Here is a 17,927-nt window from a genome sequence, read left to right on the forward strand (position 1 = left end):
AACTTTAGCAACAGACTTTCCAGTGAATATTCAGGACTGATTTCTTTCAGGATTGACTGGTTTGATCTCCTTACAGTCCAAGGAACTCTCAAGAGTGTTCTTGAGCACCACAATTTGAAAGCATCAATTCTTCAATGCTCGGACTTCTTCTACAGTACTACTTATTAAAAAATATGTTAATAAGAAAAAAAGTTCAAGAGAGTAATAAATCAACAATAAGACAATAAAGCATAGAAGTGGTTAAAAGAGAAAGATTATTTTTAATAAACTGCAATCTGAATCAGCAGCATTATACAAACTATCAATAAATTAAAAACAACAGAACAAAAAGCATAGAATTGAACATCGTATATAATTAAAATATATGAGAGACTTACAGATAGGGTAATAATTAGGAGAAATGTATAAATATAAGGAAATTGCTAAGATAATATAAACAAAATAATTGGTCTCCAACCCCCAGTAAGATATCCAGTAAATTGAACAACATAAAAATTTTCAAAATTTTAATAAAAGAAGATTAATTTTTAGATGAAGTGGAAACTGAAAAAGGTACACAACATTCAAAGAAAGTTCAGTTCATAATAATCAATGCCAACTTATTTCCTATTGAGAATCAAGCATGAAACAAGAATTCTCTAGGCAATTAAGCGGATGTAAAGCATGTCACATACAAAATAAGATATTGAATTAGCTTTAGACGTGTTCTAGTTTTGTTCCATGTCAAAAAGACAATATTAGAAAAAAATTTTCAGAATTCCCAGAAAAAAATAAACATTATTTACCCATGCATATGGCCCCCAGAAAAGTATCACTCAAGTAGGAAAGAGGAAGGTTTCTCACATATAAATAAACTCAGGAAATATAGAATGCATCAGCCCTAAAAGTAACACACGCACAAGAAAACCTGGCAAATAATGATGGACATCCAATCAAAGATGAATGGAATGGTAATAAAAGAGAACTTGTTCAATAATTGTTTCCAGAGACTAGTGGAAGAGTATCTACAAGCTTCTGAGGGAAGGATGGTATGGTTCCACACTTTCACATTCAGTCAAATTTTTCTTCAAGTGTCAAAACTGTAAAAAACATTACCTAGTGTGCAAATGTCTGTGATTACAGTATCTAAAGATGTTCATTGACAAACATATTTAAGGACCTAAATCCCATCTTTTTTCACCCCAGAGGTATTTATCAAAGTCCTCAGATATTGCACAAAGAAAGATTACTCCACCCTTACAACATCTAAAGTAAAAAGAGACTCATTAATTAATTAGAATAATGTGTCAAACTTGTATGAAAAGTCAAAAAAAAAGTAAAGAAAACAAATACACCAGCTTGGAGACAAGCAAATGTGTATTTCATACAGCTCTGTCGTCTTTGAACCATGAATCATAAAAGCCATCAAAGTGTTAATTTACTGACCACATTGGATTATTTGAACACATTTTCAGAGGAAAACAAAAATCATCTGTAGAGTCTCCAGAAGTATTACTGGTGAGCATTATTGCTCTTCTTATTTTATATTAGCTTTTTTTTATTTAATATTCATTCAAGAAATTTTTCCAGTAACAGGCCAGTCATAGGAATTTTGCATATTTAAAGGTGAAAGCTATTGGGACTTTCTCACTTCTTATTGAATAATGGAAGAAATGTTTTATAAATGTTCAGGGCCTTAATCTTCAGAAACTCTTTGTAATTACTACAGCTACTTACACATTCAGAGTATAAAATCACATTTAGCAAATGAATAAACTATATTATGTAACATGATTCTTAACCCTCTGGTCCTTTTGCTTCAATAATATTAACAAGAGTTTATAGATTCAATTTTCTTAGTTTTTTTTTTTTTTTTTTTCTTAACCTTTCATTCATTATAGGTTAAAATGATTGCAATTTCACTCAGGAGTTCAATATTGAACTCTTCAAAAGTTCAGTATTGGCTCTACTTACTACATTTTTCACTATCTTCAAGTCTCTTCCCACTTCATTTTTCACTTAACTGAAATGTGTCATTCCCATCACTGAAGTGGTCACAATTTTGTTTTCCTCATTGAAAACTTACTTCATTAAGAATATTAATGATACTTACTTTTCCAGAGCTAAATATTCTCTTCATTAACCATGCCGGATATTTGTTCCTACTTAGTTGTTTCTACTTCATCTAGATCATTTTAGCATATATGGTTACATTTTAATATATATTTAAAATATATGTTTTACTTATAAATATTCAATGATTTGAGTTAAGTGGGGTCAGGTGTTTCTATGACTTCTACATTTCTCAAAGTAAAAAGCCTTAGGCATAAAGATTTTTTAAATTTACTTGTTATTAAATAAGATGAAACTAATATAACAGAGACTTCAATCATATGCTTCCCCTTTCATTATATATATATATATGCTGTGCTTAGTTGCTCAGTAGTATCTGGCTCTTTGCAACCCCATGGACTGTAGCTGGTCAGGTTTCTCTGACCATGGGGATTCTTCAGGCAAGAATATTGTGATGGGTTGGCATGCCCTCCTCCAGGAGATCTTCCCAACCCAGGGATCAATTCTGCAAGCAGATTCTTTACCATCAGAGCCACCAGGGAAGCCCAAGAATACAGGATTGGGTAGCCTATCCCTTCTCGAGGGGAACTTCCTGACCCAGGAATCAAACTAGGGTTTCCTACATAGTAGACAGGTTCTTTACTAGGTGAATTACCTTGGAAGCCCATATATATATATATATATATATATATATATATAATGTGTGTGTGTGTATATGTACATATAAACATATATGTAAACTCTCTCCAGTATTCTTGCCTGAAAAATTCCATAGCCAGAGGTGCCTGGTGAGCTGTAGTTCTTGGGGTCACAAAGAATCAAACATGATTGAGTGTGCGCACACACACACATACACAGACATATATATATTGTGTGCACACTCAATCGTGTTTGACTCTTTATAGACTGGAGCCCAACAGGTTCCTCTGTCCATGGGATTTTCTCCAGGCAAGAATACTGAAGTGGGTTGTCATTTCTTCTTCCACAGGATCTTCCCAACCTAGGGATGGGACCCACATCTCCTGCATTGACAGGCAGATTCTTTATCACGGAGCCACCTGGGAAGACCATACATATATAAGAATAATGCAGAAAACTACTAATTCATGTGTCCCAATCATCTAATTTTGTCAAGTTAACATGGTTCATTAATTTATTTCAAAAATTTTAAGAGAATCAACACAACTCAAATACAGTTGACGTTCCTTTGGTTGGTATTCCATTCCCACACTATCCAATCCCGTTCTTAGTAGTCATTATATTGAATTTTTAATTTATCATTCATATGTAAACTTTCATTACATGTAACTACATTCCTAAACAAATTGTTTTCTTTTTTGACTTTAAAAAAGTTTAACACTGCATATATTCTTCTGCAACTTCTATCTTGTTTTTATTGAAATATTTTGACATACAATGATATATTAGTTTCAGGTGTGCCACATAGTAGCTGACTTCTACTTCACAGTCTCTAGCCTCATCTCATAAAATGCTTAATATGAGTTCAATCTTCTTAAATTTGATAAGGCTTGTTTCGTGGTCTAGTATTTGATCTGTCCTGGAAAATGCTCCACATCATTTGAAAAGAATGTGCATTCAGCAACATTTGAAAGGATGTTCTGTCTGTCTGTCTGTCTGTCTGTCTGTCTGTCTGTCTGCTGGTAGACATGGCTAGATCTTGGGGTTTAATTGGTTTATTTATGTAAAAAGTTTGTTAATTATTTCCAAACTGTTACATAGTATAATGTTTTATCATGTAAAAAGTACAATTCATTTCCCAATTGAAGGACACAAGTTTTCTCTCTACTTTGTGAGGCTTAAGGTAGTTTCATGATGATATTATCATATTGTCTCATTATCTGCCTGTGTTAGAGTTTCTCTAGGAGGTATAATTATAAGATGACCTTGGGAGTCAAATTCTATGTATATATTTAGTTTTGATAGATATTAACAAATTGTTCTTCAATATGACTATTTTAATTTTATTTCTCACTATTAATGGTTGCCACTGCTCAGCAATACTAAGGATGTAAAATGTTGCTAGTATATTTGAGGTCTATAATATTTATTTTTTATTTTAATTGGAATTCTATAATTATTACTGAAGTTGACCATCTACTAAAATTGACTGCCTATAGACATTTGTGTTCTTGTGTTTTATTTCTTTAAAATTTGTTAGGATTTGTGCTTTTGTTAATTGCCTGGTGTTTGTCTTTTAAATGTTATTTAGCAGAAATTCTCCACGAGTTCTTGAAAATATTTTCTCAGTTGGAAACTATAAGGGTCCTTCCCACATGTGCTGTCATTCATCTCTGTAATCTGAAAGCAATTTTTCATGAATGTTCTATACACACACAGGGTGAGCTGAAAGTAGGAGAGTTAAAGCCCCAGAAACTACTTTCTGCTGGTGAGCAAGGCTATTTGGTTAATAAACATCCCTGCTTCCTTGCCCATTAATTGGGGTAATCCTGAGGACTTTTCTTTCTGTTTCACACAGTCCACAGCAGGATTATGTTCCTGAGCCTACGGTGGTTTCTGGCTTGATTATATAGTTTTATTGCCTTTATTGTTCCCCACTTTTCACTTCTCAACTCCTCTCATGGACTTTGTTTGGATTACTTCCAAATAAATTTGAGAAATTCATACAAAAATCTTAGCCTCAGTTCTGTTCTGTTGTAGCCAAATAAAAACATATACAGTAAAAAGTGAAGAAAAAGAAAAAGGAAACAATCTATTTTGTGTTTTGTTTTTACTTTCATTGTATGTCTTCTGTTTAAAATCCAGTTTGTGTTATTGTTGGCTAAATTTATCAATATTTTTCTTAGTCCACACTTTTAATAAAAGGACAATTTTTTTTTTAAATCTCCCTTAGTATCCTATTTCAGGAAGACATCTCTCTACATTTACTTCAAAGATTTTTTTCTGTAGTTTTTTGTTTATTTATACATCTGGGATTTATTTTTCTTATGATGTGAAATAAAGATCTAATTTTATATCCCTAGAAGAATAACCTGATGACCCAGCATTATTTATGAAATAGCATTCTTCTTCACATATTAGTAAAACTATCTTTTTGACATATGAAATTTCCATATATGAATCAAGTTGCTTGTGAATTCCTTATTCTTTTCCACTGAAATATTTTTTCACTCTTGGGCCAATATCACTCACTCTTTATTATAACTGTGTAATGAGTTTTGTTATCTGATATGGCAAGTTCTGGGCTTCTCTGGTAGCTTGGGGGACTTCCCTGTGGCTCAGATGGTAAATAGTTTACCTGCAATGTGGGAGGCCTGAGTTTGATCCCTGGGTAGGGAAGATCCCTTGGAGAAGGAAATGGCAACCTACTCCAGCATTCTTGCCAGGAAAATCCCATGGATGGAGGAGCCTGGCAGGCTACAGTCCATAGGATCACAAAGAGTGGGACACAACTGAGTGACTTCACTTTCTTTCTTTCTTGTGGCTCAGCTGGTAAAGAATCACATGCGATGCAGGAGACTCCTGTTCGATTCCTGACTTGGGAAGTTCCCTGGAGAAAGAATAGGCTACCTGCCCCAGTATTCTTGGGCTTCCCTGGTGGCTCACATAGTAAAGAATACACCTGCAATGCAGGAGACCTGCATTCAATCCCTGGGTTTGGAAGACCCCCTGGAGGAGGGCATGGCTACCCACTTCAGTATTCTTGCCTGGAGACTTCTATGGACAGAGGAGGCCAGCAGGCTGCAGCCCATGGGGTCGCAAAGAGTCAGACATGGCTGAGGCGCTAAGCGCAGCACAGCATAAATTCCATTTTATTTTAGTAACTTTTTCAGTTTCAAGACATAATTTGTCCCTTTTCACATTAACCTGTTCATCTTCTTTCAGTCTGTCCTTCATAAATCAACGTCTTTTTAAAGAAAAGCTATTCTCCTACTCATTCATTTGAACATAATTAGCATAGTCACTTAAAGCATATAATTTGAGGAAAACTTATAATATGAATGCTGATTTCATTTCTGAACATAAGTATATAATTGTTGATTTTCAATCTTATGTTTAATATATTATTGCCCTGTGTGGAGGATGGTGCATGAACTAATTTTGCTATCTTTTTCTTCCCTTATATAAAGTCAAAAGAAAATTCTACTTGATTTTCCAAAAGCAATTGCCTATGCAACAGCTATAATGAAGAAAATAGTCATTTATCTCCATCTTCTTGACTCCTTAAATTCAAGGGGACCCTCTCAAGTCTCCCATTGTATAGGAGGGTCTCACTTATCATTAGAATCATCTCCTAGAACATGATGAAGATGAAGCTCTCCCAACTCCATCCATGGTTTCTCTCATTTCATATGTAACACTGATGAAAGAAATCAAAGAGGACACAAACAAAGGGAGAAATGTACCGTGTTCACGGATTGGAAGAATCAATATTGTGAAAATGAGTATACTATCAAAAGCAATCTATAGATTCAATGCAATCCCTATCAAGCTACCAACGGTATTCTTCACAGAATTAGAACAAATACTTTCACAATTTGTATGGAAATACAAAAAAACCTCGAATAGCCAAAGTAATCTTGAGAAAGAAGAATGGAACTGGAGGAATCAACCTGCCTGACTTCAGGCTCTACTACAAAGCCACAGTCATCAAGACAGTATGGTCCTGGCACAAAGACAGGAATATAGATCAATGGAACAAAATAGAAAGCCCAGAGATAAAGCCACGTACCTACAGACACGTTATATACAATGGAAAAAAGACAACCTCTTTAACAAGTGGTGCTGGGAAAACTGGTCAACCACTTGTAAAAGAATGAAACTAGAACACTTTCTTACACCATACACAAAAATAAACTCAAAATGGATTAAAGATCTAAATGTAAGACCAGAAACTATAAAACTCCTAGAGGAGAACATAGGCAAAACACTTTCCGACATAAATCACAGCAGGATCCTCTATGACCCACCTCCCAGAATATTGGGAAAAGAAGCAAAAATAAAGAAGTGGGACCTAATTAAACTTAAAAGCTTCTTCACAACAAAGGAAACTATAAGCAAGGTGAAAAGACAGCCTTCAGAATGAGAGAAAATAATAGCAAATGAAGAAACAGACAAAGGATAATCTCAAAAATATACAAGCAACTCCTGAAGCTCAATTCCAGAAAAATAAATGACACAATCAAAAAATGGGCCAAAGAACTAAACAGACATTTCTCCAAAGAAGACATACAGATGGCTAACAAACACATGAAAAGATGTTCAACATCAGTCATTATCAGAGAAATGCAAATCAAAACCTCAATGAGGTACCATTATACACCAGTCAGGATGGATGGCTGCTATCCAAAAGTCTACAAGCAATAAATGCTGGAGAGGGTGTGGAGAAAAGGGAACCCTCTTACACTGTTGGTGGGAATGCAAACTAGTACAGCCGCTATGGAAAACAGTGTGGAGATTCCTTAAAAAACTGGAAATAGAACTGCCATATGACCCAGCAATCCCACTTCTGGGCATACACACTGAGGAAACCAGATCTGAAAGAGACATGTGTACCCCAATGTTCATCGCAGCACTGTTTATAATAGCCAGGACGTGGAAGCAACCTAGATGCCCATCAGCAGATGAATGGATAAGGAAGCTGTGGTACATATACACTATGGAATATTACTCAGCCATTAAAAAGAATTCATTTGAATCAGTTCTAATGAGATGGATGAAACTGGAGCCCATTATACAGAGTGAAGTAAGCCAGAAAGATAAAAACCAATAGTATACTAACGCATATATATGGAATTTTAAAAGATGGTAACAATAACCCTACATGCAAAACAGAAAAAGAGACACAGATGTACAGAACAGACTTTTGGACTCTGTGGGAGAAGGTGAGGGTGGGATGTTCTGAGAGAATAGCATTGAAACAAGTATACTATCAAGGGTGAAACAGATCACCAGCCCAGGTTGGATGCATGAGACAAGTGCTCAGGACTGGTGCACTGGGAAGACCCAGAGCGATGGGATGGGGAGGGAGGCAGGAGGGGGGATCGGGATGGGAAACACATGTAAATCCATGGCTGATTCATGTCAATGTATGGCAAAAACCACTACAATATTGTAAAGTAATTAGCCTCCAACTAATAAAAATAAAAGGGGAAAAAATTTTTAATAAAGCAAATTAAAAGACAAAAAAATAAAATGATTAAGAATATTTAGTATGAACTCAATTAAATAAAATATAATACATGTAAATCCATGGCTGATTCATGTCAATGTATGACAAGACCCACTACAATATTGTAAGGTAATTAGCCTCCAACTAATAAAAATAAATGAAAAATATATATATATATTCCATGACATACCTTTATTTTTTTCTATTCCACTTTTTATTAGCAAGGCTTTCAGAGAGCAACATGTGGTTCTTTTTGTTCAAGAGTAAAGAAGAAGAAACTAATAAGTTATTGCTTATTTGAACCAATATAATATGCCACACTTTCAGCACATTAACCCTGGACCTGGATTAATTCCTTGCCTCTGGCCAGATTTACTTGCCAGAACAAGAGACAAACTGGCTTACTTCAGAACAAATTTGGTCTTATTTATTAATTTTAATTCTAAATCAATTTTTATTCAAAGCGTGGAAGGCCTCATGATAAAGTGTACTTTTAGTATCAGAGAACAGTCTTGGTTTTCACATAACCATCATCATGAGTGTGGTTATCTCAGCCTGTCCTGTCATTATTGTTGGGATATTTAAAATAATAAAGTTCAAGGCAAGTGAATAATGTCTTCCCCACCCAGAATACTTCCTTGAAAGAGAAACAAATGCTTAATTCCTCCCACAGCAGTTACTTTTGTTCATTGATAACTACAAGAGGACACTAAAATGTTGGCATGTGATGCCTTGTTTGTGTGGACTTTGTTTATGTTAGATCAATACTCCCTTACATTGCATAACTTTAGATGTGTGACATAATGAAGATTGCAAAATTTGTGATTGTTTCATGTCTGACTTTTTGTGACCCCGTGGACTGTAGCCCACCAGGCTCCCCTGTCCATGGAATTCTCCAGGCAAGAATACTGGAGTGGGTTGCCATTCCCTTCTCCAGGGAATTTTCTCCACCAGGGGATCGAATCTGGGTCTCCTGCATTGCAGGAGGTTTCTTTACCATCTGAGCCAACAGGAAAGCTCCCAATAAGGTATTTATATATATACCTTATTGGGAGGTGTATACACACACACACACACACACATATATATATAGGGAGGTATATATATAAATATATATGTGTACTTATTGGGAGGTATATATATAAATATATATGTATTTATTGGGAGGTATATATATATATATCTTTATGTATATATATTCTCTCAATATGTATATTGAGAGAGAGAGAAAGAAAATGGGATAGAGGGAGGGTGGGAAGAAAGATGTAAGTGTTAATATATATATTAGGCTATATATATATATAAAGATATAAATAAATTATATATATATATATCTGTGCTTAAAAGTTATCTTTAGAATGCCTAAACCTACATAAAACAGGAAAAATGCCTTAATAATGACCTGAGTCAGAGGGTAGAAGGTTGATCTGTTAGGGACTTACTACAAATATCATGTGTGTGCCCAATGACTAATTTGACTATCACGAATTTCATATTTCTTCTACCAGTTCTCAAAATGATAGAGTTTCATTTTTGTTTACAACATGCAGTTAATTTCATTCACATTGACACTGACTTGCTCGGGTGATTAACATTTATGACTCTAAACATCTCTGTACTCACTAATATCTTCTTAAAGATTAACTTCTTAAAGATTAAAGCTAGTTAATGTATAGAGACGTAATGCTGCCAAAGGGACATACACACTCATATACACTGACTAGTAGACTAATGTAGTTTTGTTGTTTAACAAAACTTTGAAGACTGGAGAGCTTCTGCTCTTCAACTGCCGCAAGCTTCTGTGCTCTTCCAGAGTCCTTAGAGTAGCAAACCTTCAAAAACCAAAAATGGGGTTAAAGCAAAGTGTACGATCAAGGCGCCGTTCTCTCAGCACCTATGAAGTCACGTTTGCAGTTCTCTTTGTCATATTGGTGGCGCTCTGTGCTGGATTAATTGCAGTGTCCTGGCTGTCAATCCAGAGATCAGAAAAAGGTAAGTTATATAAGGTTGGCTACAGAAAGTGCTCACAGGTGAATATATACACTTCAGTCTCCAGAATCCTGCCAGCATATTTTATACATTGATGTGATTGATTTCCTGGCAAGGTATTTATATTGCGTTCAGATGCTTCACCTTAGTTCACATCACAGGAATTTTTTTTTTAAGTTGGCATATAATTTTGAATTTAATTCAGAATTTGAATATGAGACTAAGTATTTAAAATGAAAAAATGATTAGATTCTCAGTTTCAACATATAACAAAGTAGGTTCATAGCCTTTGGGTCTGTTCTGATAGAATTTAAATCATAAACACATTCAAACCTTGTTGACTATAGAAGTGACTAAATAGGCCAATTTAAAGAAAAAATATCACTTATTTCTAGAGAATTATATCTTCATTCTTATTAGTACATCAATTTTAATTATAACAGTATAAGGGAACCTTGGTATAATTGTGGATTTATAAATGTTTCAAGATGCCTGAGTTGCAATTTGTGATTAACAGAAAAAATAAATAAATAAGAAAAAGGAACTCTTCTTTAGAGCTAAATGACCTGTGTTGTGAAAGTCACCCAGTCATGTCCAACTCTTTGTGACCCCGTGGATTGTAGCCCAGCAGTCTCCTCTGCCCATGGAATTCTCCAAGGAAGAATATTGGAGTGGGTAGCCATTCTCTTCTCCCCGGGATCTTCCTAACTCAGGGATCAAATCCAGATCCCCTGCATTTCAGGCAGATTCTTTACCATCTGAGCCACCCAGGAAGTCCAAATTACCTGTACCAACAACTGCTTTTAAAAGCTCTACCAATGTATTCTCTTGTTACAACAAACCTACGAGTTAGTGGCTACTGATATGCCCATTATACAAGTGAAAAACCAGAGGCAGAATTTAGGTAACTTGTTTCGATTTGCAGCATTGCCAGGTAGTACAAACTAGATAATCTAACTGAAGAATGTGCACTCTCCCATTCATTCATTTATATGATTTTTTTTTTTTAAATGTTAGCATAGCAAACCTGAAATTGGATTTATTTTTTTCTGAGAAAATTTTCACATTTTTATAAAATGATGAATTATACGGTATTCCTTCAAAACCTTTTAATGGCAGTCATTTTGGTTTTACTGGGGAAATTCTCAACCTTTGAGTTAGTTATTTTCCTTTAGCAATTAAGTTTAAATTAGAAATAATAAATATGATTTATAGTCTTACAAAAGAATTCCAATATAACCGCTAGTTTATATTACTACTATAGTTATATACAAAGAGAAGGAAGGCTTGTGGGTATAAAATTAAATAAATTTTAGAAGTTCACTGAGACTTTTAGAAAAGTTACCTCTTTGGTCTTAAATGCTCTGTGAATACCTTTAAGGACATGTAATCATTTGGAAGTCCATTGGAATGTTTTGATACTCAATAAAAATACAAAAGTTAGTTTTTTACTGGGAAAATAAAAAAAATGAATACTTTTAAAAGTTAGTGTGATTTAATCATGAATAAATGAATATAAGAAGAGATTTGAAATAAAGCTGTAACACTACACCATAGGACATAAGACACAGTTTCAACACATACTTTAATATTTGTTGTTCTTCAGTCGCTAAGCCTGTTGGACTCTTTGAGACCCCGTGGACTGCAGCATGCCAGGCTTCCCTGTCCTCTACTGTCTCTAGAATTTGCTCAAGTTCATGTCCATTGAGTCGGTAATGCTATCTAACCATCTCATCCCCTGCTGCCCTCTTCTCACTTTGCCTTCAATCTTTACCTTAAACTTACTTTAATGTATTTCATACTATACACTTTAATATACTTAACACTTTTATTGGAAATCATTTTAGATTTCAAAAAGTTGTAAAAATTGTAGAATTATTTTATAACATTCATACAAGTTCCCCTCATGTCAGTATCAAGTATATACATAGTACAACTATCACAACCAAGAAATTAATAAAATTGTTACAATAATATTAACTAAACACTTTATTCAACCTTCACCAGTTTTTTCACAAATGTCTTTTCTTGTTCAGGATTCAGTACAGATTCCTACACTGCATTTAGTTTCCATGTTTCCTCAGTCTCTAGCAATCCATGGCAGTTCCTCAGTCTTTCCTTATCTTTTAAATACACAAATCTAAATATTATTTTGAGTATTGTTTAAAATATTAATTCTAAAGTTTCTTCTGAACGAAGAGATTTGTGTCAATATATACAATATGGGAAACCTGGGTTTGATCCCTGGGTCGGGAAGACCGCCTGGAGAAGGGAATGGCATTCTTGCCTGGAGAATCCCCATGGACAGAGGAGCCTTCCAGGCCGCAGTTGACACGGCGTCGCAAAGAGTCGGACATGACTGAGCAGCTAAGCACAGCACAGCATGACAGATCTTGAGGTTTGAAGTCAGTCAATCCTTTGTCCAAATTCCACATCTGTCACTTTTATAACATTGAAAATTTTTCTTAGTGAGTCTAAGCCCCAATATCCCCAGCTGAAAAAAAAAAAGAAAAGAAATAGCATCTTCTCATATCAGGTCAATGCATCATTACTAGCATATTTATTCATGATCTCATCATTGTACGAGCTCCATCTGAAGCAATTCGTTTTGAACATACATTCAAGGAAAATAATCACATAATAGTATTGTATTGGACTTAATGGCATATTTTATTTCCCACATCCCTACCCCAATTTTTTAGCTTTTTTTTTTACATATTTTTCATATAATTACATTTTCTGCAGCATGCTCAATAACTTCTCCAATAATGACAGTCCCCATCTAATGGCAAAAGGTTATACATGTCAAATTTATAATTACTAGAATGAAAGAAGTAGTTTCAAAGCTATGCTTCAAAGTAATGCACACACAGAAATCCTCACAGCAACCCACATGTAGAAAAGCAGCAGTGTCCCTTGATGCTAGGTGTTCAAGAAGTAGCTGAAAGCAACTACAAAACTTTTAATGGTGCCTTACTCACCATGTTTCCCTGAATCAGTTCCCATAATTGGTGGAAGTTGATCATTCCTGTATCTTCCAACAGGAATCTCAATAACAAACAAACAAAAACAAAACAAAACTTGGAAGCTTGCAGAGTTGCTTAGATTTCAAAGAAAAGAAAAAAATTTATAACGGGACAGAGACGGTTTTAATTTTCAATCTTTTAAAACAACTAGATAGCTAAGAAAAAATTAAAAGATAAATGCAGCTGATGATGAAACAGGAAGACTGAAAAGAAAAAGCAACTCCAGAGTCAACACATTATGCAAGAACTTTACTTCTGTGTCTTAATCAGAATGTGCATATTTTCTTACTCATCATTCACATTTTCAGTGTTTTGTTTCTTATAAATTCATCTAGATGCAGCATTTGGAAAAAGTCATGAAGCCAGAGGGACATTGAAAATAACATCCGGAGCTACTTATAATCCTCATTTGCAAGACAAACTCTCAGTGGACTTCAAAGTTCTTGCTTTTGACATTCAGCAAATGGTAGGAGACTTTTTCTCTTTCTCTCTTTAACTATGTTAAAATTTCATAACATAATTTCGCTAACTACTTGCTAAAGATAGATCTTGAAAGAGAAAGTGAAAGTCATTCACTCAGTCGTGTTTGACTCTTTGTGACCCCATGGACTGTAGCCTGCCAGGCTCCTCTGTCCATGGAATCTCCAGGCTAGAATACTGGAGTGGTAGCTGCTCCCTTCTCCAGGAATCTTCCCAGCCCGGAATCAAACCCAGGTCTCCCACATTGCAAGCAGATTCTTTACCATCTGAGCCACCAGGGAAGCCCACATATATCTTATTCTCTTTGAAAAAAATCAGCCAATAAATATAATTACTCAGGATACCTAAATATATGAAACGTATCATCACAGAGAAGGGAAGTACCCCAAAATCATTCTAAGAAGAATATATAAATTATTTTGGTTAAATTTATTATTTTATTTAACAAATAAAATATTAAATTTAATATGTCTTTTTAACTTTCTTTCAGATAGATGATATCTTTCAATCAAGTAATTTGAAAAATGAATATAAAAACTCGAGAGTTTTACAATTTGAGTGAGTATAGCTCAAAATTTTTATATAGATAGAAAGCACAGAATCGCAACGTAGTAACTCTTTGCTAATATTTGTAAAAAGAACATCACAATTTTTAGGAGAAAATGGAATATTTTTAAATTTTCAACATTTTCTGGGAGGGTTGAGAAAAGTGGCACAGTATAGACTTTTATATTGGTAGAAAATAACAATGCTAGATAATTGATCTCATATTAACATATTTCCTTCATGTGAGTACAAAATCTTTCAGAGACACATGAAGAAGAGTGAGGTTGATTGTATGCAGATGTCTAGGAATCTGACAGTTAACTTATATTCAATGCAAGCCACAGGGGAGTCCAGGTCATTGGAGACTACAAAGAGCCTCATTTTATTTTATTAATTAATTAATTAATTTATCTATTTCCGAGCTTCCCCAGTGGCTCAGTAAAGAATCTACCTGCCATTGCAGGAGCCTCAGGAGCTGTGAGTTTGATCCCTGAGTGGGAAAGATTCCATGGAGGAGGAAATGGCAACCCACTCCAGTATTCTTTCTGGGATAATTCTATGCACAGGGGAGCCTGACAGGCTACAGTCGACAAGGCCGCAGAGTCAGACATGACTGAGCATGCACGAAGTCTATCTCAGGTCAGAAACAATTAAACCAGAGAGTCTATCACCAAAGATACTTGTTACATGGTCTTCACAACAGTCCTGACATTTGTATAACAGTCCTTTGGTTCACAGGGACCAAACAGAGATAGGTCAAGTCAAAGAAAAAGAGATTATACTTAGAAGAACAATAACAGAAGGTCAAATTAGTTAATGGGCAGAAGGAAATGTTAGTCCTTGTTGTTTCTTGTTGGAATGAAATGAACAAAAGCACAAAGCTTTATTTTACCAAATACAAAAAAAAAAAAAAAAGGCTATTTCTCACCTACTTATCTATTTATCTTTATCATTCTTTATCCCAGATAGCATATTCTTGATATCTTAGTCTCAGTAACCAGTCAACTCCACCCCATCTACTGACTTCATTCCTGTTCACAACACAGAGGTTTTGACTCCTGTTTTCCAGGGTTTATAATCTCTGATAACCTCTTTCATAACCTAATTTCAGGGCTAGAAGGAGACATGTGGCCTCTCAGGAAAGATTTATTAGTGTTTTTGTTTGTGTATTTCAGTCTATGGCCATACTACCCTGAACACGCCTGATCTCATCTGTTTGTGTATTTTACTCAAAATGTTGTTTTAAAATATTTATTCAGTATTTATTCTGTGTAGCTAAAGCTATGAATGAAAGATTTTATTTCACTTTAAGTTAATTATCTATTTTAGAGTAAGTGGAACCAATTTCTCTTTTCCAGTTTTAGAGAGGACTGAGGGTGGAGATCTGCATTAAAGCTTCAATTAAAATTTAGTTCTTAAAGGTTTAGCACAGATTCCCCTGGAGAAGAGACTGGCTACCCACTCCAGTGTTCTTGCCTGGAGAACTCCATGGACAAAGGAGCCTAGCAGGCGAAGTCCACAGGGTCTGACTTTTTGAGTCAGACACGCCTGAGCAACTATCACTTTTAAGGAGCAGGATCCCATGTTCTTCCTTACCTTCAGAAGGCTCTGCCCAGTGAAATCCCCGCTAAGCACAGTGCGTAGTGCAGAGTTTATTAGGATAGTTTCCTAATGGAACTCTTTGTCTTCTCTTGCTTACAACTTGCTGGATAACTTTGTTTTTACTCAACTGGGAAAATTTGCTGAATACAGACTTTTATATAAGGTCTGGTAGTATATCAAAACCCTAGCATTTTCTTTGATATTTATTAAGTAACCTTACATTTCTCTAGATAGTAAAATCACTGTGTTTGAAACTGTAAATTATTTGAGCTGAGGAATTATTTCTTTCCCTTCCTTTAAACTACCTAGGAGACCAATATAGTACCTAAACCTTGATACATATTTTATAACAATTCTCAAATAATATACTTCATCAGTATAGAGGAACTTTCACCTAGCTGTAGCTGAACTACTTTTAAATCAGAAGTGAGTTTTTAAAAGATGCAAAGCAAAGGAATTTCATGAAAATATCTGTAAGATAAATTACAGGTAGGTGCTTTGGGAGACTGAGAAGAAAAGGATGAGAAAAGAAATTTGGAAGCAGGAAAGAAAGCAACAAGCGAACATTTAGGTTTACTTTAACTAATATGATATAAAATGACATATTCCACTTACAGAAAAAAGTGAAAGTGTTAGTCACTCAGTCATGTCAGACTCTGCTACCCCATGGAGTGTAGCTCACCAGGCTCCTCTGTCCATGGGATTCTCCAGGCAAGAATACTGCAGTGAAAAAAAAATAAAAAAAAAAAAAAAAGAATACTGCAGTGAGTTGCCATTCACTTCACCAGGAGATCTTCCCAACCCAGGGATCGAATCTGGATCTCCATTACAGGCAGATTCTTTACTACCTGAGCCATCAGAGAAGCCTATAGAAATACATGGCAGACTCTTAACTGCTTTTATAAATTATTTTTACTTTAAACTGATTGATAAAATCAAGTAACAAAAATAACTGACTTCTCAACTAACAGTAGCCATATCAACTCCGAAGAATACATTTAAAAATCCTTTAAAATGCCTATTTCATTTTTTGTTACTGATTTTAATGAAACACACACTCTATACATGTGTATGTGGTCAAATTATAGCACTCAGAATACTGCACTTAGTCATTAACCTATCTCTTCTTCCTTTTAAAAATATTATTTAATGTCAACTCTTTCCTCCTCCGTTAAGTTTTGTGTACATATGTGTGTGTGTGTGTGTGTGTTGAGCTACTCTGCAGGACAAGCAAATGGTCTCCCCATGTCTGGGAAGCCTTTTATTACTCTGCTTTGTGGAAAATGCTTTGACTCAAAGAGCATTTAAGAGTTGATTCTTTTAATAAAGTGCTGCTTACCCTTTGTAGCAATAGGAAGCTTATTTTGCCCTTTGAGCACAGATAAGTCATCAAGTTAGGAAAGGAAAGACTTTTGTTTACTCAGCAACCCTAGAGGTTATCAATATCATTAAGGAAAATGAGATAAGAAGCATTTGATTTATTGCACACAGGCTTTCTGTATAATGATAGAATTTATCTCTTCTTTTTTTTTTAAAAAAAAAAAAGGATGAACTCAGATATTCCACTGAAAAAGGGCTTTGAAATTAAAATGGTCATTGTTTCCTTTTTTTGTTTCCTAAAGGAAGAATTCTCATTTTCTTAATAAATAAATTCAATCTCACAGCTGTGATAGAGATGATTACTAAACCACATAATAGATTTAACTTTCTTATTAGGTGAAGCATACATGTTTACTATGGTTTCCCTGATTTCCACTGTATATCTCTCTCATCTCAACATGTATACTGAATAAGAAACAAATTTTAAAGAATGCAACTGTGTGTAGATATAGAATATGTAACTCCTGTCCTTGCAAATGAATTATTAAATGCAATCTATAATTCACAACCAAAAAAAAAAAAACCACATCTTTAATACAAAGATGTTTTATGCCTGAGGATAAATGAATCTAGTTACTTTCAACTCAGTGAAAGAAAATTCCAGATTTGTATGCTCTCTGCCAAAATTACCTTACCTCTTCTAATCTCTAATTCAAATAAAATAAAAGAAAGTGGTAAGTGAAATTAAATCTGTGAAAGTT

General features: G+C 34.7%; 1 protein-coding gene across 2 annotated transcripts in view; it reads left to right on the forward strand.

The window, feature by feature from the left end:
* Positions 1-9,944: 9,944 nt before the first annotated feature.
* The window catches only part of TMPRSS15 (transmembrane serine protease 15), a 139,735-nt gene continuing 131,752 nt past the window's right edge, over positions 9,945-17,927 (forward strand). Inside the window, exons 1-3 of one of the 2 annotated variants that reach the window (XM_043449057.1) lie at positions 9,945-10,195; positions 13,554-13,684; positions 14,189-14,256. In XM_043449057.1, the coding sequence (XP_043304992.1) occupies positions 10,051-10,195; positions 13,554-13,684; positions 14,189-14,256 (344 nt within the window). In that variant the 5' untranslated portion in view covers positions 9,945-10,050. The remainder of the gene's footprint in view (positions 10,196-13,553; positions 13,685-14,188; positions 14,257-17,927) is intronic. The other variant, XM_043449059.1, reaches the window with a different exon arrangement.

This window comes from Cervus canadensis, chromosome 27 (genome assembly GCF_019320065.1).
Source record: "Cervus canadensis isolate Bull #8, Minnesota chromosome 27, ASM1932006v1, whole genome shotgun sequence".
NCBI classification, from domain to species: domain Eukaryota; kingdom Metazoa; phylum Chordata; class Mammalia; order Artiodactyla; family Cervidae; genus Cervus; species Cervus canadensis.